Source organism: Nipponia nippon, unplaced genomic scaffold (assembly GCF_047370975.1).
Source record: "Nipponia nippon isolate SJK-2023a ecotype South Korea unplaced genomic scaffold, ASM4737097v1 scaffold_20, whole genome shotgun sequence".
NCBI classification, from domain to species: domain Eukaryota; kingdom Metazoa; phylum Chordata; class Aves; order Pelecaniformes; family Threskiornithidae; genus Nipponia; species Nipponia nippon.
The window spans coordinates 7182323-7207018 of NW_028262337.1; the positions used below are offsets into that span (position 1 = coordinate 7182323).

A 24696-nucleotide genomic window follows, 5' to 3' on the forward strand; every position below is an offset into this window, starting at 1 on the left:
TTTGAATTGCAATATTTGCCTGTAGCCTGTATAGTATATCAGTTTTAGTTATGCTCTGAAAATATGAAAATCACTGGCTGAAAATTCTTTCACATCTGTCAAATGAATCATTTGCATAAGAAGAGTGCTGCCCTCCAGAGACAAATGTGAAAGATCTCATGGACAACTGTTTGCACAGTAAAATGCCATGTTTTTCAAGTTACTTACTTTACAAAAATGGTGGAATGCTTTGATCCTATCTTATCACTTCAGCCAGCACCCACATCATTCTCTTCAAGCCTCTCTTTTCTCTCACCAGTATTGTCAAGTAGAGAGAGATAAAGATTAAATGAATAAAAACTACTTTTCACTCCATTTAAAAAAAAAAAAAAAAAAAAAAAAAAAACCAAACCAACAGAAGCTGAGCTGCTTCTGCTTGATATTTGCTGGGTTTCTAAACCCTACAGGGATGCTAGCCAGATTGTGACTATTCAAGGCAGCAATCACAAAGAGGAGAAACTCTGAAACCATTCCCAGCTGTGTCTCTCTTGGGCCAGCATTCACCAAAGCACTGTTGCCCTGCTTCCCCTGTATCTCATCAATGGAGCCTTACAGAGGCAAGAATAGCAGACTTAGAAATTATTACCTCTTTTAGAGCAGTGTGACTACATGCTGCTTGTACTAACGTGGTCCAGTGCAATCAGGACATGTTAAATTTGTACTTGAAAAGGGATTAAGATGGGGTCAGAGATACTGGAAACTATCAGTGCCTAGCCATTATTGTTAGAATGTGATTAACTTCTTAGGATTAATGGGGAATACTTGTAAGATTTTATCATTGCATTTTTGTTACTGGCAGTTTGGAGGTTGTGTGTCTTGATATTTTTTTAAAAGTGAACGCTTCAAAGAAAGAAATGTTCATATATTCTGTATCATTAGGGTGCTCATGAACAATACAGCAGCTTTCCGTACACATAAGAAGTTGGTTGTGAATACTTTCTGAAAAACTTGTGTAATCTACATCCTTGTAGGAAGCAATGAATATTGCAATATCTACCTACAGAATAAATTAAGTACAGGTTTATTTTCTTACAATCTGCTAGGTATCATAAAATATGGAGCACTAAGTTCTGTCCTCAGGTTCTGCAAACGAGCGAACAGCTCGTACTTCAGGGAATCAGGACTTTGAGTGTTGCTGATCACTCAGGCAATGAAATCATCTGGTTTGGATCTTATTCATGATGGATAACTAAAGTTCATTTAATGCTGCAGGAAAAACCACCACCTGTAGCTCAATACTTATGATTTCTCTGACTGAGATATAGTACTGGGTAAGAAATCATAATCCACTTACTGCTTTAATTACTGAAATAATTGCTGACAGCAAATGCTGTCATAAATAGAAAGTGTTGGGAAGTTTCAGCTGAAATCATCGAGAGAAAAAAAATGCAACTATATCCTCTAAGTGAAGTTCATATTCTTAGTTCATACTCTTACACCACTCTACTGGTAGAGACAATATTCCTGCTTTGTTTTCTTTTATCCATGTTATCGTGTCCACAGCTTTTTGCATTCTTCAATAGGTTGTGACATACTGACTTAATTCTTAGTTAAGCACATCATATAATAGATACGTTTATGTTTAAGTAACTATGCAGCTATCCAGCATCATACAGGTCTTGATTATTCCTATGAAAAATGCTATACAAGAGAGGCATGATGGTAATTTAAACAATTTCAACAGCATCATTTACTTAGTCTTGTCACAGTTCCTTGGCACTCTGTGTTACTTCAGTAATACTCTATGCACACTTTATTAGCCTTGACACAAGGTGGAAAACTGGTAGCATAGCTTTTCTGTGAGATTTCTTTGCTTGTCTTCACTGTGCTTCTTGGCAAAACCCTTGCCACAATTAATCTTAAATTAATCTAATTTAACTTTCTGTGTTTTGCAGAGTGAGAAAATTTCTCCAGATATCTTCAAAAATTTTTATGGAGTGTAGGGTTTTTATCTAGTAACCTTTCTAAGCTATCTGTATTTTTTAAAGTTATTTTAATTTATAATTAAACAAACCAGATGACACTTACTGAGTTCCCTGTGTCAAAGCTGCCAGTCCTACCTCCTGGAATGACACTGATGAGCAGCAAAAAAAAAAGTTATTATTGGATTTTTAAATAGAATTCAAACCCAAAAGAGAGCACCCAAAACAATTCTCATTGTAATGCTAACAGCATCTCATGAATTGGTGCAAAAGACAGTAGCAATTCCTACTGCTATATTACAGGACTACCATGAATATAACTTCTCTTATCCCGCACTATCATCAGGGCTTATTAGAAAGCATACTAGAGAGGCTTTGCAAATTATTTTTACTGACTATGCTGGCAATCTGAGACTGAAAAAAATGTTGCATCGTCAATTGCACTGCAGCTTTTCAAAGGTCTAAATTCGAATTTAAAAGTTCTAGGTTTGGATCTCTCATACTTCAGTCATTCTTAGCTACCTAGCTGCCAGCAGAACATATTCAAGCAAAAAACCAGAATCCTCAAATGTTCTTAGAAAACTGCAACATCTACAACTGTATTTCAATTATCTTTGAAATACATGTTCTCTGACTGATAGTAAATCCTGATTATCTTGGGCTATTCCCACTCAATCCTCTTAAAATATCTTGAAAAAGTTAGTGTTTACTTTTCTGGATTTTTTTGTCACAGGTCAGGAAGGTCTGTTTTTCACCTTTACTTGGTCTTTCGTAGATTGCTCTCACTACTGTTTTTAACAGTTGTTTGGGGTTTTTTCCAAATTCAAGGTGTATCAAAGACAGGCAAAATAACCCAATATCAAAGTGACTGTCCTCAAATCTAGGGAAAACTCTTACATCTAGCACCTCCTAGCAATTCCTCACCTTTTTCAAAAATTGCAGATTTCACATCTGTCAGCAAGTATTGTGTAAGGGCAAGCACATGTTTCCAAGAGCATCAAAGGAATAATGGATCTTCAACTCAGCTGGTAATTGAAATGCCACTCACATTTGAACTGGGATTCAGGATGCTTGGGTTCTATTCATGGCTGTAAGGGAGATTCCAAAAAGTGCAACAGTCGTGATACCATTACTCAGTAGGGCATTTGGCAAGAAGAAAAATCCTGAGAGGTGAGGTTATCAGAACCACAGAAAAGCTTCTAATACAAATTCAGTACTAACCAGTGTTGAAGGAAATCTGACTCCAGAGTATATTCATCTACAATGATGCAGTTGCTTTTCAGGTTAGCAACTTCTACTTTATTTTGTGTAACTCTTCTCTAAAAAATTATGACAGAGTACATCTAGCTGCTGGTTTATCCAGCAAATCAATGACAATCATCTCAAATACAAGCATGTTAATGGAGAGCTTAAAAATTTTTAAACTACCAGAGAAATCAACACTGTCTTTTTTATGTTATTATCTTAATGCTGGGATTTTAAAGGCTTTTTCTATACCTCCCTCGTTTTTGGTGATTTCCTCCTCTACTACAATAAAAATATTGTAATTCTGTAAGTAAGTTTTAAAATAATTGTTATTTACTTTAAGCTAGCATGTCATTTATATTTAACAGAGCAAGTCTTAAGATCTTTTTTTTTTCTGTTGTCAGTTAAGGCTAAATTTACAGAACAGTCTCCAGAGGAAACCGCAGACTACTGATGACTTTACATTAATCTCCCACACAGCTTTTAGTACCTCTGTGTAGGCCGCATCCTGTCCCCATTTAATTAAACAGGATTTTGCCACCATCTCTATGTGCAGAAAAATCAGGTTTTGCAAGTATATTCTACATCAAGAAATTTTAGCATCAAACATAAAGATGACAAAAGCATAGCTATTGTCCAGATTTATACCAATTAATCTGTGAATCAAAAAGCACAATTATATATTCACAATTGATGAAGAGGAGCAATTGCTACTGATTCATGCTTACATAATAAATGAGGCATCTCAAAAGAAACATTTAGGGCTAAGGATTATTTCATACATTTTACTTTTGCAATTATAAAATCAGATTAGACCTTTGACTGAGGAAAATTATTAGGATGATATCAAGTTTCACTACTGATTATTGAATATCTTGCTCTAGTTCTCTCTGTATATTAAAAAAAAAAAGTTGTGCTATTCACACCTGTATTTACGTTACCCAAGAAAAAGCTGAAAATTCTTTTTCCAGAATTGCATAAAAGTTTCTATAACTTCATTGTCATAAAATGTCTTGGAAACCATGGTGCTGAGTATCATGTAAGTTACTTGATACATTGTATAAGTTACTTGATATAGTCTACTCAATGTTCTTCATCAATCATGCTCGTGTCCAGTGGTGATAATTTCAAAACACATTGAATTCAGGTCTTCTGCCAAAGATGAGGAATAGTTACAAAAATGATAGAGAACATGAAAGACAACTGTCTTACATTGTGGCAGACTAAGAAAAGCAGAATATGTATGATTAATAGATGTTTTAGACAGTGACAGAGATTATAATAAAGATCTGTAAGCATCAGAAACATGTAAACATCTGGAGGAGAAAGGAGAGATAAGCCAAAACAGAGTAACAGAAGGAAACTAAGGAAGGAAATGTTGCAGCAAGGTTGCAGTCAGAGAAAGACACTCAAACTTTTCAGACAAAGTTGTCATAAAAATACAGTTGCTCGAGTATAAAACTAGGTAAAAGCAGTTAAAAATCCACACTGCTGATTTGCCTCCATTGAAAAGTCTCAATTTCTGTATGTTCAATGAATTTCAGATCATACATAGCTATCAAAAATTATCTTATCACCATACATTTATTTCCTGTTAGGGACATGCAAACATGTCTAACGTTAGACCTGATAAGGCCACAGACTGTCGTAATGAAACCTTTTATTGTAGAATCCGTGAGATTCCGCAGCCACCTATTCACACATTTCTCATCGTCAAACTGTTGCATTTAATCACCTTGTCACCTATACCAGAAAAAAGACCCAAATTACTTTTGAATTAAAGAAGATTATAGTTGAGATGGGATGTGGCAAGAGAGAACAGAATGAGACCATTACATAGCCATTACTTGAGATTGCACGGAAACTTATTTTGTTGAAAGTAATAGCAGTCAACGAGATCTTACTCTATCACATGGAGTAGATCCTCTGATAAGGCCCACATTTTTACTCTGTATTCAGAAGTTCAAGCAACAGACCTATGAAAAACATTTCATAAAATTGATTCACTGCTGGGAAAGAGGTAAAACCAGAGTTACAGCCTTGCACGGCTTAGGTCTTCTATTGTCTTTGATGTTACAAGAATTAAAAATTATCTGTCCATATATTTTTGCAAGATAATTTTGAAGTCCTTTCTTTTATTCTCCATTTTATGGAGATTATCACTGTTAAAGAAAACCATTTTAAGGAAAGCAAAAATTATGGTATATTCAAGTCCCAAGAGGATCTGATCCATTTACTTTTCAGAGAACTAATGTCAAACTTCATCTGAAGTGAAAGGGAAAACTGTAACTAAGATGTTTAAAAGAACCGGAAGAAAGTTTGCAGGTTTAGACTAGAAACAGAAAAAGAAAGTCAGTAGATAAGTTGTACTTAACAGGCTGTTCTCAGAGAGTACACCTAATATAAAATATGTATGTGGAAATCACTTTCTATGCTTGATCATTTCAAAGTATCATTTTGATTACAATTGTGAAGAAATCAACTTCCTCCTGTTTCCAGAAAATTCCATTTATTCCCCTGTGTTCCAATCTGGAATATTATTCATTGTCTGCTCTATGAATTTTCCTTTTACGTTTTTTAGTGGGAATCAAAGCACCATATCAATAAATTCAAATCTTACTTTCTGCATTTGAGCTTTCTATTTAATAGGAGACTATATTTTTCAAATCAAAAAAATTGCTCCAGAGTGAAAAGAAAAAGTAAGTTCCATCTGTAAGAATACAAAATGATTTTTTGCTCTAAATAAAATTTCAACAAAAAATCATGTCATTTAATGAAATAGCATTTTGATAAAAGTGTTGCATTATAAAATGTTCATTCCATTCCAATAGTGTGTAATCCTGCAAACAAAATGCCTTATCACCACTATCTAAAATATTCTCTATATATTTGGATGTGATATTGTACACTGTTTAAACAGCTACCCTTAAAGGTGTTAAATGTTCAAATTCCAAAGTGAGATTTCTGCATTAACTGCATCATTTGCTTGTCATGAGAAATGTTACTGGAAATATGTTCAAAAGATATAAAGTAAACTTGTAATTCTAAATCTGTACTCACCCAATCATAAAACAAATGAAGGCCTTACTATGCATATGCTTATGTACAAATATTAATTTATTAGTAAAGTTATGGTTACTAATGGTCTGAACACAGATGAAAATTCTGCAGAATCAAGTTGAAGGAAGGCATATTATGAACAGACGACAATGGTCTAGAAAAGAGAAACTATTACAATCCATTTTATGTGAGAATAGCCATACTTAGCCAGACCAAGAGTCTTTCTAGCCAACATCCTGTAACCTGTACTGCCCATAAACAGGTACCTGACAAAAGAGACAACAGAACAGGCATAGTGGATATGCTTACCAAGCAGACCTTCCCAAGTAACCTCCCAAAGTCCATCAGCTTTCTTGTCAGATGATTTCCTTAGCCAGGCATGTTTTAAATTATAAATAGAATAAGGCTATAAAGTAGCATCTAATTTTATTATGAATTGTGTGTACTAATTGTTAGGTTATGCGATAAAATGCTTGTCTTCACATGGAATTGTACTGAAGCAAGAGAGGTAAGGAATGCTGACAACAGCTTGATTCGCTGCCTAGCCCAAATCCTTCGGCTGTGCACCACCTTCTCACTTCTGCTGATTTAGAGAAAAGAACACATGAGAAAAAAATATACCTGTAATCACTCTTAATAGAGATGATACAACAGTGACTGTGCATACAGACCTATAGAAAGACTGGGTCACGTAAATGCTCAGAATTAATGTGCTTCTAGTTTGATTCTCTCTCCCAGGTATGCACAGACTGCAGAGATGCTAGGCACTATTCTGCACACAACCGCACAAGGTGCCTTTGAGCTGCTCTGTGCTCTCCTTTAATTGTTCACCACGTCCTTCCAGGTCAAGACAGCTTGGATGGAATTGTCCTAAAGGCTGGATTCACCCACAGCTGGATCACCCTCTTGAAGTGATTCCTGTCTTTCTCTCAGCTTTATGTGCCTGTGGCAGTCCAGTAGGTTTTTTGTTTGTATTTATAAATTGCTGCTTATAGGGATGATTGAAATGCAAATCAGAAAGAGACGAAGACATCTTTAAGAGTGAAGCTAATCCAAAGTGACAATTTCCAACATGAAAAAATCCTCATAAGGAAGACACTATGTATTCCTCTAACTGGATAAGCTTTCTGATTTCTTTTGTCATCTCTAAATTGACATTAATATGACATAGTGAAAAAGTATATATTAAAAGATTATTTTGTTATGCATTTCTTTTCACACTGCATTTTCAACAGTGAATTAAAAATTGTGTGTGGGCTTGGGTATGGTTCATTGCCCGAAGAAATATTTTAACAAAATAACTATTTTACTGGTTAAATGCTCAAAAAAAGGCAATACCTGAAAAGTATAAATATTTTAAAAACTGTTAACATAATACCTCTCCATTTATGGTACAGAAAGTAAAGCTGATCTTAATGAATTCCGAGCCTTCCCCTACCTCACTGCAACTTTAACCAATTATAATTAGAAGCAGTCTTCTACTTTTTGAGCTTTCCCCTGTAAGGTGAGCCATTGCAGCTGTAGACCTTGGCACCAATAATCATCTAAGCAGACAAGTGAGCAACAGACTAGGAAGAATCATCAGGAGAAATCATTTAAAGAGATCACTTAGCAAATGACCAGTCTCTTTACACCTACCATCAAATCAGCTATGAAACAAGAAAACAGTCTCTCCTACTCTGTTTAACACAAATTATGTGAATGCAAAAACAGAGGACAGAGCGTAGTCACATTAAGAAATCCCTCCGGTTTATGGAATGCATATAGAATGTAATAATAATTGAAAAATTAAAGCAATATTTTATCATAAAAATCCTACATAATCAGCCAGTGACTCACTTTCCTGTAGTATACTGGATAAACTGTGATTAAGGGCTTAGAAACAATAGCAGGACACTGAATTAGCTGAACAGGGAAGTTCATATGGAAATGAAATGCAAAAAGCAAAAGTCCAGGAGGTGAAAGAAGAAACACATTTCCAAGGAGGAATATGGAAGTATCACCTAGCTTTTCAAGAATGGCATCAGTCAAGTCAAAGCTCAGCTGGAGGTGAAACTGACAATGGAGATGAAGGGCAACAAAAAGGTACATCAAAGGCAAGAAGAAGAAAAAGGAGAATGTGGGCCTGTTGCTGAATGGAGTAGGCAACCAAGTGATGAAGGACACAGAAAGGCATGAAGTACTCAAATCCTTCTTTGCCTTAGTTTACTGGCAAGGTCTGCTCTCAGGCCTCCCAGGTCACCTTGTCCAGAAGGAAAGTTTGGAGGAGTAGAAGGGACCACCCTCTCTAGGGAAATATCAAGTTAGGTTCTGCTTAAGTAAATCTGTCACATTCAGGTTCCTGGGACCACATGGGATGCATCCAACGGTGCTGACAAAGCTGGTCAATGTCATTGTGAAGCCATGTTCTATTTATCGTCTTCGAAAAGTTGTGGTAACCGGCAGAGGTCCCCAGTGGCCTGAAAAGGTCTGACAGTATGACCTTCTTTAAAAGGGAGAAAAAGAGGACCCAGGGAACTACAGGCTGCTCCAGCCTCATCTTAGATCCTGGGAAGGTTATTAAGCAAGTTCTCTTGGAAGTCATTTCTAAGCATAAGAAGGACAAGAAGAGATTGGGAACACTCAGCACAAAAAAATTTACTGAGGTCAAATCATATGTGACGAACCTGATTCCCTTTCATGAAGAAATTCCTGGCTCTGTGAAAGCCAAGAGCAGCAGCAGCAAGGTTTTTGACAGACTTTCATTGAAACCTTGTAGACAAGCTACAAGACACGGGCTAGATGAGTGGACTACAAGGCAGACAATAAACTGGCTGGACCATAAGGCTGAAAAGGTAGTGGGCAAGTGGTTCCAAATCTAAGCAGCAGCTAGGTAAGAATAGAGTACCCCAGGAGTTAATACTGGAGCCAAGACTGATTAACACCTTCAACAACTATCTGGACAGTAAGATGTAATGCACCCTCAGCAAGTTTGCAGATGACACCAGAATGATGGGAGCACCTGATACACTGGAGGGCTGCCATGCACAGGGCATTGGCAAGCTGGAGAAATGGCATGAAAGAAATCATATAAAGTTCAGCAATGGCAAAAAATAACCTTAGCTCAGACTATCATCTGCTGTTACCTGACGTTTTAAAAGTTTATCTCAAACTTTATCTGTTAATTATATAAATTATATAAATTATATAAATTATATAGAGGGCTATACCATGTTTTAGATTTTTTTCAGATATATCTATTGATTAAAAGTAACTGTTTCAAAATGCCTATTTAAATAGTAGTTGTAAATTTCAAACTAGAAAATACGTGCACACACGCTATTCATCCACAATTTACAGTAATGTCTGTTTCCAGTCTACGATATATAAATAATGATTTCAAAGGGCAAAGAGGTCATTTTTATTCTTGAAAAATTGGAAATTTTACAACTGCTGAATAAATTGGTAGCATTTGATCAAAATCTTTTTTTTAAAAAAAGTATTTCAGAATTGCTAATGCAGGACTGGACACAGTATCTGCTGTCTTCCATAGTCTACCTGTGCATCAGATCTAAATCATCCACTTAATGCTAGGCATAATTTAAAACAACCCTTTGCTTTGGGAGATGAGGGACTGGAGATAAGTGTGAGATCTGAAGTCTTCCACAGACATCAAGAATTACTATTATGCAAGTATTTGGGTATGGGACCTGCTACCTTCACAGCTTCCTTAATTCTGTTCAGCCCCTACTCAATGCAAGTCTTGACCAACAGAATTATTTTTAAGTTGTTCTCCAAAATGATTCCAGAAGACATATAGCAACATAGAAATTGTTGATGCTGGTCACCAGAACAGAAGACTCTCTTAAAACCAACGCTTGGATACCACAGAGCATTAAGGCTTCTAACATCCACTTAACCTTACAAATTCCCACAGATTTTTCCCACTCACAGATCTCAGCTTAAATGCTGACTCAATTTTGGTTTCCACACTAATTAAATATACTTTTCTTTGTAACAGATACTGCAGTCAGGGTTAAATGAGACTGAGTCAGTATGATAGAAACATAGGTTCAGTGTGAGTTCGGATGCATAACAACAGTTACGTGTTTAACCCCCACTAATAACAATTAAAAACCTCCTCAGACATGGTCAGTAAAATTATCCTTGACATACCAAGTTTATTTTTAAAGGTTAAGATAAATGTGAGGCTTTTCTTTTTTTTTTTTCCCAAGCTCCATCCTCAGCTTTCTGACAGGTAATATAGGCTAGACACAAAACCAGGAGCCAAAAACTCTTGAATTCTGTTCATAGTTTGATTACTCGTTTGTTCTGTAGCCTTGGCCAGTTGCACTACCCCTTTGCATGCAAGTTTTCTTATGCATAAAATGAAAATAACACTACTTGCTCACTAACTGATCTCCCAAAGGTAACATGAGGATTTGCTCATGTTTGTAATACTTCTAAAATAAAGAAATGTGCAATAAAAGTGCTAAGAATTGTTGTGCTGTTCTTCATTATTCTTAACTGGCAGGTGAGTCAGGGAACACAGCTGCTGTTGAAAACAGCCTAGACCCATGAGAATCTTCCTGAGAGGAGTTACAGGTTGGCAGGCCCAAGATCATAATTCTAAGTTAAAAAATAAATGAAATAGCAAATGTCTTTTTTTTTTTTCTTTCAACACTGTATAAACCATAGTTCCCACTTATTTTCACTGCATACACTACCCTACTGAGTTGCAAATAAATAAATCTGAAGAGCAGCTTTGCCCCAGCTTTTATTTTTATTACATGTTACTCTGCTAAGGTCCAATCTCCTTGGTTTCATTGTCTCTCTCTAACACTCAGTTCCTTAAAGCAATAACCAAAATTTGGAATTCTAGCTGTTGTTTTAAAAATACTTTGCTGGTATAGTAAGTGAATAATTGCAAAATTATGGCTCAGGATTCCCACATTTCAGTCATTTAATGTTTGAAAAAGCTTTTCTTGCCCTGACTACAAAAGACAAAATCTAGTCTTTGAGGTATTACTCTGACAGAGGGAAGACAATGAGTGAGCAAATGGTAGACATTAAGACACATTTAGTTTGAAATTAGGACTCTCACTCTGTATTGCCGTAGTATCAGACTTACATTGGTGATGCTAATAACAACTTTGTAATGTTTCCTTTCAAAAACAGATATTAACAAGTTTAAGTGCATCTTTAAAGGGCAGAAAGAAAAATTGGGGATAATTTTAAATCAAGTTTTTATCTGATTTCCAATATAGAGAGTTTTGATTGCTTCTTTAATGGATAATAAAACACAGTTGTTTTTAAGCAGTACCGTGCCTATCTAATCCACAGAACTTAACTTAAGGAAAAACTGATAAATTAGGACAGAAGGAACATTGCAAAAACAATACTTCAGAAATTAACTATCATGTAAGTCATTCTTGTAGCTCTCTAGTGTTTCATAAAGACACTAATACACACACTTTCAGTTGTACATAAGCAATACAAAAGCAATTTAAAATAGATCCTATGTTGTACAATCTCTCCCAAATGATGTTTGAGCAAAGAATAGGGTAAACAGTAAGAAGAGACACTATATATATTGAATTACAGATAACTAAATGAAACACAAAAAATTATTTTATATTTTTCTGTAGTGAAAGCCTTTCTAACCACATCTCAACTCCAAAATAACCTTTTGCTTTCAAATAACCCTTTTAATGAAGTCTTCAAGCACATGATATACTCTTACACTTCTGGAATTTACATCCAATGAACATGACATTTCCCATCATATTATGTCACTCATATGTATTAAGAGGACAGAAAAATCACAGCAACAGCTGGGGTAGTTTGCTCCTTAGTAACTGAAAAAGCTGTCCTTTAAAGGGAAAATGAAAGACTACATCAGCGTCTGTCACCTTGGATCTGTACCACTGAGAGTGGGGTAAGTATATGTGCCATTGCACTTCATAGTGTCCAACAAATGCTGGTCCAGCCAGCTCAAGAATATCTATATCCTGTCCTATCTTCTCCTATCCAATCTCTTCTTCTGAGTTAAACAATACAAAGAGGTAGTTTCCATAACAAAGGTGACTGAAGAGACTTTCATCATATTTCATGAAGATTTGGACAAATCAATACCATCATTTCATATAGATTTGAGCAACTGCCCTAAATCACATCCAAGTGTTTGAAGGAAGAAATCTAATTTATGATATCACACTTACTATCATAATATAAATATTTGCTTGAGTATTGCATCAGGGTGGGAGCTGTCGTGGCTGAGCAAAACAAATATAGAGGTAAGTAAACATTCTTTGAAATAGTTATTAGAAAGGAGGTAAGATCAAATACCTTAAATCTCCTCAAACAAATAAGTTCACATGTATAACAGTCCCCCACCCTTTTAATACCAGCTGCTTTGGTGACAGCAAAACTATTCTGCTGTTGTTCCCTTCCTATCTGTACATACCATCTTGTATGGCATCATAGCTGCTACCTACATCAAAACTGTTGGTAAACTTAGTTACAGTTATCTGAGGAAAAACTGACAAAATTTAAAGCATGTGGTCACATGCATGCTCCAAATATCCTAGCTATCCTAGCTTACAGTAAATATAACATTTAATATTCTATATATATGGGCTAATATTTAATATTCTATATATATGGGCTAATATTTAATATTCTATATATACAGGCTTATTAAAAAAAAAAAAAACGACAAAACAAAACAAAACAAAACAAAACAAAAAAACAAAACCACAAAAAACCCTGACCAACCAAAACAAAACAAAACAAAAAAAAACCAGAAAAACAGGAAGAACTGAAATATCAAAAGCAATTGCCTGCCTATTTCTAATGCTCCCCATAGAAGGTCTGGCAATTGTTACTTTTCATAAATGTAACAGTCGCTACCAGCTGCAGGCTCAGTCTATCAATTTGCAAGCACTTGTTTTTATAGCTCATGTTAGCCATATTGCATGTGAAACTTCAGTATAAGACATAAATCCTTCATCTGAATGATGATCTTTATTATTGTCTCACTTTAACCTAGGTAAAAAAAATCAGATTCTGGCTCCCTGTATGCATGAAAAGAAATTAGAAGGGTGAAAGGAATGACAAGACACTGTGATGTCTCCTTAGAGTCAGAAGAGTAAGACTTTACAAAATGTGAAAGATTTACAAAAACATTAGTGAATATTTACTTTATAGTTTTTCATCTACTCTGCTGTTTTTTTTTTTTTAAAGGAGAAGCTTTATTTGAACTAGTGTAGCTCATTCCTCTAGAAAACTAACATAAACCCAGAAACAATCCTGAGACATCATAAAGATAAAAAGAGAGAGAAAAAGAGAGTGGAAAAGCGTGGGTGGGCGTGTGTGCATGAGTATCTGTGTGTTGAGGAATAGAATGCATATTTTAATTTAAAAACTACATCCACTGTCACTGTTTTTAGTTTTGCACATTCCAGGTATGTAAATCACAGCATAAGATGCTTTATAGTGCTATCTTTGGGATCTTTTAACATATTGCTTCAAAAACATACATTTGTAATTTAAGATTTTTTTCAGTGATGAAATTCTTCTGCCTCAGAATTAGTTTCTATGACCCAAAAGCTCTTCTACCTCTCACCTACCCATCAAAGACAGAGGATCTGTCTTTTCCTTTTCTCAGCTGCACATTTCCATAAATTCAAAGGCAATGGAGGTAAGCTGTATTTCCACAAACATAATAGTTCTCCTAAGTTTGTGTACTTTCATGCAGACATGAAGCCGGATAAAAAGGTAGGTTCCTCCAGCTGTTCAGCTGGCATTACAAGCACGTAAGCGGGAAATGCATAGCTGCTTGAGAGAGCTAACAACTGAAAAATGGCACCAAACATCTAGAGAAATTTAATTTCCTGAGCAATATTCTTCCTGTAGCAGCGTATTTGCTCTTCAGCTAAGAAAGAATCATAAAGGCTAAGGATTTTATATTACAAAGAAACATCAAAATTATAATTGCTTCTGCTGTTGTGCTCAGTTTTGCTTTGTTTGTTTGTTTAAACAGCCTGGCAACTTTATTCAACAATCTGTAGATCTGCTGTTTCCCTGTCACTCTCAGAAATAAACTTACTGGTAGATAAATCTTGTTTTGTCCAGTTTCAAAATGCATTCTGCCAAACACAGGAATGAATGGCATAGGCAGGATACAAAGTTCTTTCTTAACACCCAGGATAGATTCTTAGCCACAGAGAAGCCTCTCACAGAAGCGATCATTCTCTGAGCACAGTAGATATAGCTATCCATAATAACCAGTATGTTTTATGTTTGTTATTTATTTGAATACCCTTCAAACTGTCTTGGTCTTGCATATTTGAATCCAGCCTAGAAAATAATGCAGTCTCCAGAAATCTGTAACCACTTAGACTTTTTCATAGGACATAAGTAGTTTTCACTCTGATTTCTGACCTTCTACCACATCAAAAGCATACATTTTTTTTTTCAGTCAGTGTTGCTAAAGCTAACAAAACATAAAGCACCTCCTATGTATTACACAGCTTACAGAGGACATCCCAAATACTATTGAAATTTCAAAGCCAAATACTCTGAAGTTTAGAAAGGCCAGGAATGTGAACTTTCATTATTCCACCTATACTTATTTTCCTTCCATATCTCAGACCAATCTTCTCTCCAGCCTCCATGGATAGAAAACAAAAAAAATCGAGACACCAATCTGTCTTCAAAACTTTACTAAATGACATTATATTTATCTCTCCAAATAATATTTAAATTTGTAAACAACCTAAATGTTTACATGCTTTTATGGATGTAGTCAGTGTTTCTATGAGCATGTTTCGAGAACTGGTCTCACCTATTCCAAAAATAAAGAAATCCACATGGAAATAAGATTTGCGAGGTGATATTAAATTTGAAGTTAGTATTAGATTATTTTTGCCATAGCACCCTAATGAATACTTATGTTTTTTCCCATGTACTACAAGTCCTTCATTTTTTTTCACAGCTACATTATTCAGAATACAATATTCTCTCTGAAGATATGTCTAAAAGTTCTCAAGTAAGTCCTGTATTTCAGCTCTCAGTGTGTCATCTTTCCTTTTCCTTATATATGCTCAGGTTACCAAACAGCTGCATTGCCTTCACCATTGTAAGCAACAGTTTCATTCTAAACAATACACATTTTGGAAAATAAAAACAGAAAATAGGATGGTATCAAAAACATTTAAGACCCGCAAAGGTTACTCTAGAAAACATGCATGATATAAGAGGTCACAGACGTATGAAGAAACTATAATACAAATCACTATCACCAAACAGGTTCAACTATTTACATTACAAATAACGAAGATATACAGGAGCAGGCATAATCGTCTCATGATTCCTTGAAACTTGTCTTGAAACCTCATCATGTAAAAAATTTTCTATGTACAAAAAGGCTCCTATCTTTATTACAATAAGAAAAAAATGGTTATTTGAGCCTCCAGAAGTCTTCTTTCTAAATATAAAGTATTAGCTATGTTCAGAGAAAAGGTTTTCTAGTGCTTGTATTTGGACATGACCAAAAGGTTTACAAACAGTATTATCATGTGTCAGCCACAAATTTACATACTAATATTTTATTCTTCTTTTTCACTTATTTAGGGGATTTAGAAAAGAAATAAACTTCTGTCCTAGAAGCAGCATCTGCTGTCCTGAACCTGCCACTGAAAATGTTGAATCAAGAAGAAATTGCTGGACCTTACCTGCTGGACTCCGCAGCTGTAATGGCAATCAGAGGAGGAATCCTCAGTGGAAGAGTCGTGGGCCTTGTGATCTCGGTATCATTCTTTTTATCCCAGTCTGCCTGTTCTAACTGCCTGAAAGCCAAGGGGGGAAGCTGGATGTTACGGGATGATAACCTCCGCACAAGATAGGGCTCCATTCCCTGGGAAGACTCTTCGTCCTCAGTGCTGTGATGCAGAGCTTCTTCTGAAACCTATGATCAAGGCAAAAAAATACTCATCATGTAGGAAAATATCTATAATGGTAATTTGATAACTCTTTCAATTCCTTTCCATAAGCTAGTTTCTTATAAATATTACTTATACTTTACTATCATTATTGAGAAAATCATAGAAACATAGAATCATAGAATCATAGAATCATAGAATCGTTAAGGTTGGAAAAGACCCTTAAGATCATCGAGTCCAACTGTTAACCTAGCACTGCCAAGTCCACCACTAAACCATGTCCTCGAGCACCACATCTACTCTTCTTCTAAATGAAAAAGAATGAAAAAATGCGGTAAAAAGTTTGTAAGGTTTAGATAATTTGGGGTTTTAAAAGCAAACGGAAAGCTCTTTTATGATGAGATTAGCACACTGTTATCTAAGATATGTACTCATACCTGTATAGGGAACAAACATGCTCTGCATTAGACAAATTCCTCTCCCATAATATGCTTGCTTCCCTACAAGTTATCTACCTTTTGGAAGAAGTGAAAGTCCAAATACCAATAATAAAATAAAAGTAGTAGTCAGAAATTTGCAACTATACACCTCCTGACTGAAAACAGGAGAAAATTCACCTTAAATTCTCTCAGCTGTCCCAACTCCCATCTTCCTCTCTTGCTCACAGCAATTTCATGGTAATAGTAAGTGATGAGTACTTAAAACAACCACTGTAGTGCTTAGTAACAGTGACTAATTAGAATTGCTGAAGGTCAGGCCTTAATGAAATCTTAAGCCTATGCATTAGTAAACATTATTTTTAATTTAATTATCTAAACTGCTGGTAATATTCTCTGGGTCATGGAAGAATGGCAGACAAATCAGGAAAGAAATGTCCAACTGATATTGATTTAAAAGGGAGAAAGTTTCCTCAGAAAGCTTTCAGAACTTTTAACAAACAGCTCACCATTGTGAGAGAAAATTCTCAAAGAATTACTTTTCTGAGAGCTCTGATGTTCTGAGAAGCCTGTTGTAATAATGAGAAGAAATTGGCCTTTTTTCCCCATGTCTTACACAAAGCCTTTTACCATTGCCTGATAAATTCCCCAGCACAGATACCACTGTCTGCAGCTATTGCCTTGATTACTTGTCTGTGAAGAAACCCAAGCTCTGAGCAAGTCTAAAGATTTTCTACATCTAAACTAAGAAGTAAGAATACAGCATATATAGCTATATATTATTCCACCTAGGTCAGGTATCAATAACTTCATAGTCCCAATACAATACTTGAGACTGGTACGAGTATTTGCCTCTGCCAAACTAGAGTTCACATGTATATTATGGTATACATGGTATACAAAATAAAGCAAGCTAGACTATGTCCAGAAATTACAATCACACCTCCAGTTACAGTGCAGACATGGCCTTCAGTTTGACCTGTCTCATGAGGACTGATGCACACCTGCAAGAAAACCTTGCACAGAAATGTATTTATTCTGTCCGCACAGGAAGAGCCATTAATGAAACACCTTTCATGATGAGTAGTATTAATAAGCTCCATTTATACTCAGAGCTTGAGCAGTTGCTGTGAGCAAACCATTTCTAATTAAATTTTTAATCATAAAATCTAAATTCATAATTTAGCTATTTTTCTTCACCTAGCTGTAATGTAGTTTAAGGAAACAAAGATTATAAAATGGTATGCATTAATGCGTGTACTCTGAAGCAAATCAACAGCAAAATCAATCACTGTGAAAATGCTACAAGAATTAATATGTTATAGTCATCCAGGGAGAAGTTTAACTTCAGGCTTGTATTTTCAGTGTGTGCATAGTAGATATTCAAGACAGCTGAGTAAATTAAAAAATACTAATGAAATTAATTATAGCTCTGAAAGAAATGAAAAATGAAAAATATCAGAGCTAAAAATAATCTATCACATGAGGTTATTTGATCTACTTCATCAGTTGATTTTTGAGCAGCTCTGAAAATCATAAAAATCCTTGAATTGCAGCCACAGACAATCAGAATGAGATAGCTGAACTGAGAAAGTGAACTCAGTGGGCACCTTCTTCTTAAATTCATATGCAAAACTGAGAGAGGTAGAAGATTATGGCATAAAGAAAACCGTATGAGAAGGGAAGAATTCCAACCCATATATTAAAGCCAAGCTCTGTAGAAATCAAATAGGCACCTAACGTATATTTTGCCGACAATGGAAAATTAAATCAATTTGTGGAAAAATAGGTCACCAATTCAGGCATATTTTTATTTCAGGCAATATTTATTCAGTCATCTAAACCAGGAAATGTTGATCATATTGATTTTACTCATCTTGGTTAAACAGAAGAGAAACGTGCATTTCTTGTTTTGCCTTTGTGAACAAGGTTGTAAAGAGTGTTATATTTGTTCACAGAATGACAGAACTGCTGTTTGGAAGGGTCCTCGTGAGGCTGTCCAGTCCAGCCTCACGCTCCAAATGGGACTATCATCAACACTAGGTCACATCAGCCATGGCTTTGTCTGAATCTCAAAAACCTCCAACAACAGAAATTCCCCAGCCTCCCCCTGCTCCGGTGCTGCACCACATTCCTAATGGAGAAGATGTTCCTGATGTTCAATCTGAACCTCCCAATCAGGGGCCCTTGCTCCTCGTTAAACAGCCACTGAGGAGAGCTTAAATTTGTTGCCCTTTGCAACTACCCTTCCAGCAGCTGCCATTAGATCGCCTTTCACCTCCTCCACAGCAGACTAAGTAAGTTCAGCCCCCTCCAGGGCTCCTCAGTGATCGTGTGCCCTAGGCCCCAACCCTCCTGGGAGCCCCGCCCTGGGCACCCAGCGTTCCCCTTCCCCACTAGCTACAGTCGCTTTGGCACGTAGTTTGTTTTAGTTATGATGAAGAGCACAGTGTTTGGCTGCTACCCACCCCGCAGTCCATTGAAACCCCCAGGTCCTTTCCAGCAGGGCTGTGACCCGGTCAGTCACTTGCCGGCCTCTGCCGGTGCTTCAGGTTATCCCGTCTGGGTGCTGAACTCTGCACTTCAACATGGGCTCTAGTATCAACCCCTCATGGTGATAATGTGCTCATTAACAGCTGCCAGCCAGATGCTGAGACACAATTCTTTGATCGCAGCAGTGGAATTAGTTTTCTGCCCATCTAGCAGTCTTTTCATCCAGCCCAGGTTTCCTGACTGGAATTCAAACCAGTGTTTTTTAAGAGAGTGGTCTATTAAGTGAGATTTGAAACAATAAAGGGGGTGTGAGGGGGAGAGGGATCAAACAAATTGCAATCTCAGGCAAAATGATTGAGAAATCCAGAAAATAAATAAATCGATAAATTACTTGTGAAGCTCTGAGGGCTTCAAAAGATATTAGGGGTATTAGGGGAACGAGTGACACAGGGTAAGAGACATTTGGTGATGCAAAGGGCTTCAGAGAGAGATCCAAAAGAGACTACATAAACATATGTATATGCAAGGATGAGGAACAGCATGCCCAGGACAAAGGACATTTTTCTTTGGACCCAGACTGTCTTACTATGAGGATTATTAGGAAGTGAAATAGAGGCCAAGAAGCTCATATTTGTATCACTCTGTGGAGAAGATGGAACAGGTCATGTATCTGAATATAGATATACTTAAAATGGTATCACTATATGAAAGACAAGAAAACTACTAACCAGTTTGATAAGAACAAAAATAGAAAACTTAAATTGTGCAGCATGAAGTTGCATGAGGGTAGAGATGATACTTTTATGAGCTCCTAATTACCAGATGGGTAAAGGTAAACAGCAAACAATGGAACATCAAAAACAGTTGTAAAAGATCTGAATTTTCAGAAATGCAAGAAATATAAGGAAAGCAAAAGATTTGGTGTTGGCCATCTTCCTGCTGCCTCTAAAGCATTTACTGAAGTATAGAAACCAAGCCACACAGCATCAACACATAAAAGACCTTTCAGCACTAACATTCACAGCATTAACACATGAACGTGAGATAGACAGATTGTACACACATATAAAATATATACTAAGGTAGTGTATCATAATATGTCATAATACCACCTTTGTGATAAAAAGAAAAAGTTTGGAATGCCTGATAAAATTATTGGGACAGTATATACTCTAAACTGTTTCATTTAAATCAGTTTAATTTTAAAACTATAAAGAACTAAATAAGGGCACAAGTCAGCCCTTCTGAACATTCTTTTAGACTAAAAGAACTCAAAGGAAAAAATTAATCGCTCTCATATGGCATGCTTATACAACATAAACCAAAACCTACAAAAACAACACTAAGAAGGTTGCAGAGTCATACACCTAAATATTAGAAAATGGCAGATTAACAGTCATGTGTGCTACCTCAATTCAGTATTCTTATGTTTACACATTACAAAACAGTGATTAATCACATGATCAATATGGCCATATTTCAAGAAGATCTTTGTCTTATTTATTGCACAAATGACACTTCTCAAGTAATGTGTAGCTATTTAATATTTTATTTATCCTCATTGTTGACTGTGACTACACGCTTTATTTACTACACATTACACAACTCCTGGCTTGCACACACAGTTAGTATAATTAAAAAGAAACAATGGAAGTGGAAGTCAACTCATTTAGTAAGGGTTGAAGAAGCTTCTCCTAAGAGAAAGCAGGAGAAAGAATCAGAAGAGGCAGACTGTTCTGCAGCAGAGCAGTCACAGGAATAGAAGGAGGAAGGGACGGAAATTATAAATGAGACAGAAACCACTCGATCTCTAGCCCTAAATGAGCTGCGAGATATACGAAAAGGTTTCAGCCATCAACCAGGCAAGCAGATTCTCAGCTGGTCACTCTGATGCTGAGATACGGAGGGGCAATAGTCAGGAATTAGAAGGTAAGGAAGCCTGGCAGCTGGGATCCCTTGCTAGGGATAAGGCCATTGGCAAAGGGATTGGAAAAAGGGCAGGAGTCCTCAGTCTTTCGAGGTGACTTGGGTTGTGTGTGAAGGACACAGGATCTTCCCTTTAAGGAAGATCTTGCAAATTCCCAGAGAAAATGGACCACAATTGAGGGAGGTATCCAGTATCTGAGGGAATTAGTTGCAGTGCAGATGATCTACAGCAACCTGGATGACAACCAGATATCCAAAGACCCGGATGAAATCTGGTGCACATGGTCCATGTGGCGAAAATTTGTACAAAGTGCACAGACATCATATGCCAACATCCTGGAGATAATGAGCTGGACAGGATTGGCCAGCCAACCTGAATTCAGGGAGAATCTCACTTCCTCCCTGTGGGTCTCAGCTGTGGAGAAACTGACCCAACATTGTCCCAGCAATCCAAGAAGGATAGGTCTTCCTTACCCACACTTACCAATGTCTCAGCTATTAAGAGCCAGCCTTTTTCTGTTCAAGAGAAAGGGTACCAGTGGCACACACCACATGCAACCCTGTGGTTCTTCCTGCATGACCAGTGGGAGGACATGAGGAAGTGAGATGGTGAACCTACTTGGAGACTAGAAGCTCGGGTACAGGAACTGCAAGGAAAAACCACAGCCAAAAGGCATCCATCCAGGAAAATTACTGCTCCAGTGTCTGTTGGGAAGAGCAGAAGGGCTGATCGTACTTTTGACCCTGATGAAGAGACTTCTGTTTTGCAGTTACAACAATAATGAAGACTCTGAACAGGAATAGAGGGGCCCTGCCTTCAACTAGTCAGGGAAAAGGGACAACCGGGTTTACTGGAGTGTGTGGATTCGATGGCCTGGCACATCAGCCCCATAGGAGTATAAAGCTCTAGTGGACACAATCAGATCACAAAGGGGCAGAATCCATCTGTATTTCTGGAGTGACAGGAGGATCCCAAGAACTGTCTGTGTTGGAAGCTAAGGTAAGCCTAACTGGGAATGTATCCCATTGTGACTGGTCCAGAGGCTCCATGTATCCTTGGTGTGGACTACCTCAGGAGGGGGTACTTCAAAGACCCAAAAGGCTACCAGTGAGCTTTTGGTATAGCTGCCTGGAGTATGGAGAAGATTAAACAGCTGTCTGGCTTGCCTGGTCTCTCAGAGGACCCATCTGTGGTGGGGTTGCTGCGGATTAAAGAACAACAGGTGCCAATTGCTATCATGACAGTGCCCCAGTGACAATATCGTACCAGTCAAGACTCCCTGGTTCAAATCCATAAGCTGATCCGCCAACTGAAGAGTCAAGGAGTGATCAGTAAGACTCATTCACCCTTTAACAGTCCCATATGGCCAATGCAAAAATCTAACAGAGAGTGGAGGCTAACAGTGGACAATCGAAGCCTGAAAAAAGTCATGCTGCCACTGAGTGCTGCCATGCCAGACATGCTAGAACTCCAATATGAACTGGAGTCAAAGGCCACCAAATAGTATGCAACATTGGATATCGCCAACGCATTTTTCTCGATCCTTTTGGCAGCAGAGTGCAGGCCACAGCTTGCTTTCCTGTGGAGGGGTATCCAGGACACCTGGAACTGACTGCCCTGGGGGTGGAAACACAGCCCTACCATTTGCCATGGGTTGACACGGACTGCACTGGAACAAGGTGAAGCTCCCGATCACCTGCAGTATGTTGATGACATCATTGATGACATCATCATCCTTACACAGTGGAGGAAGTGTTTGAGAAGGGGAGAACAACAATCCAGATTCTTTTGAACACTGGTTTTGCTATAAAACAAAGTCAAAGGACCTGCACAGGAGATCCAGTTTTTAGGAATAAAATGGCAAGATGGGCGTCATATCCCAATGGATGTGATCAATAAAGTAACAGCTATGTCTCCACCAACTAACAAAAAAGAAACACAAGTTTTCTTAGGTGTCATGGGTTTTTGGAGAATGCATATTCCAGGTTATAGTCTGATTGTAAGCCCTCTCTATCAAGTGACCCAGAAGAAGAATGACTTTGAATGGGACCCTGAGCAGCAGCAAGCCTTTAAACAAATTAAATGGGAGATAGTTCATGCAGTAGCCCTTGGGTCAGTCCAGACAGCACAAGAAGTGAAAAATGTGCATTACACCTCAGCCAGGGACCATGACCGCACCTGGAGGCTCTGGCAGAAAGTGCCTGGAGAGATTTGAGGTCAACCTCTAGGGTTTTGGAGCTGGGGATATAAGGGATCTGAAGCCAGTTACACTCCAACTGAAAAAGAAATATTAGCAGCATATGAAAGAGTTGGAGCTGCTTCAGAAGTAATAGGCACTGAAGCATAGATCCTTTTGGCACCTCGGTTGCCTGTGTTGGGTTGGATGTTCGAAGGGAGGTTCCCCTCTATGCATCATACAACTGAGGCTACGTGGAGTAAGTGGGTCACACTGATAACACAACAGGCTCAAATGGGAAACCCTGGCCGCCCAGGAATCCTGGAAATGATCATGGACTGGCCAGAGGGCCAAAACTTCAGAGTGTCACCAGCGGAGATGACCCGTGATGAAGAGACCCCTCTGTATAATAAATTAGCAGAAAATGAAAAGCAATATGCCCTGTTTACAGATTGATCCTGTTGTATCGTGGGAAGACATTGAAGGTAGAAAGCAGCTGTGTGGAGTCCTACATGACAAGTCACAGAGACTGCTGAAGGAGAAGGTGAACCGAGTCAGTTTGCAGAGGTGAAAGCCATCCAGCTGGCTTTAGATATTGCTGAACAAGAAAAGTGGCCAGTACTTTATCTCTATACTGACTCATGGATTGTGGCAAATGCTCTGTGGGGGTGGCTACAGCAATGGAAGCAGACCAAATGGCAGAGCAGAGGTAAACCCATCTGGGCTGCAGAACTGTGGTAAGATATTGCTGCTCAGGCAGACAACCTGGTTGTAAAAGCACATCAGGTAGATGCTCACATAACCAGCAGTCATGTCACTGAAGAACATCGAAACAACAAGCAGTTGGACCAGGCTGCTAGAATTGAAGTGGCTCAGGTGGATCTGGACTGGCAACATAACAGTGAGCTATTCATAGCTCAATGGGCCCATGACACACCAGGACATCTGGGAAGGGATGCAACATACAAATGGGCTCGTGATCGAGGGGTGGACTTGACCATTGATGCCATTGCACAGCTTATCCATGAATGTAAAAAGTGTGCCATAATGAAGCAAGCCAAGCGGCTGAAGCCTTTTTGGTATAGAGGATGATGGCTGAAACATCACTATGGGGAAGCCTGGCAGGATAATTATATCACACTATCATGAACCACCATGGCAAGCCATATGTGCTTACAATGGCAGAAGCAACTACTCGATGGTTGGAAATATACCCTGTGACCCATGCCACTGCCTGGAATACTATCTTGGGCCTTGAAAAACAAGTTTTATGGCAACACAGCACCCCTGAAAGAACTGAATCAGACAATGGGACTCAGGAGGACTTGGAAGTCATTGTGCAGCTGGAAAACTATGAAGTAATTGCAATCATAGAAACATGGTGGGGTGACTTGCACAACTGGAGTGCTGCAATGGATGGCTACAAACTCTTCAGAAGGGATAGGCAAGGAAGAAGAGGCAGTGGGGTAGCCCT

At 37.7% G+C, this 24696-nt stretch overlaps 1 protein-coding gene across 1 annotated transcript in view; it reads right to left on the bottom strand.

Moving 5' to 3' along the window:
- Window positions 1-24696, bottom strand: part of PDE4D (phosphodiesterase 4D) — a 533586-nt gene that overhangs the window by 434687 nt on the left and 74203 nt on the right. The window contains exon 2 of the mRNA XM_087759654.1: window positions 15983-16215. Coding sequence (XP_087615780.1) covers window positions 15983-16215 — 233 coding nt within the window. The remainder of the gene's footprint in view (window positions 1-15982; window positions 16216-24696) is intronic.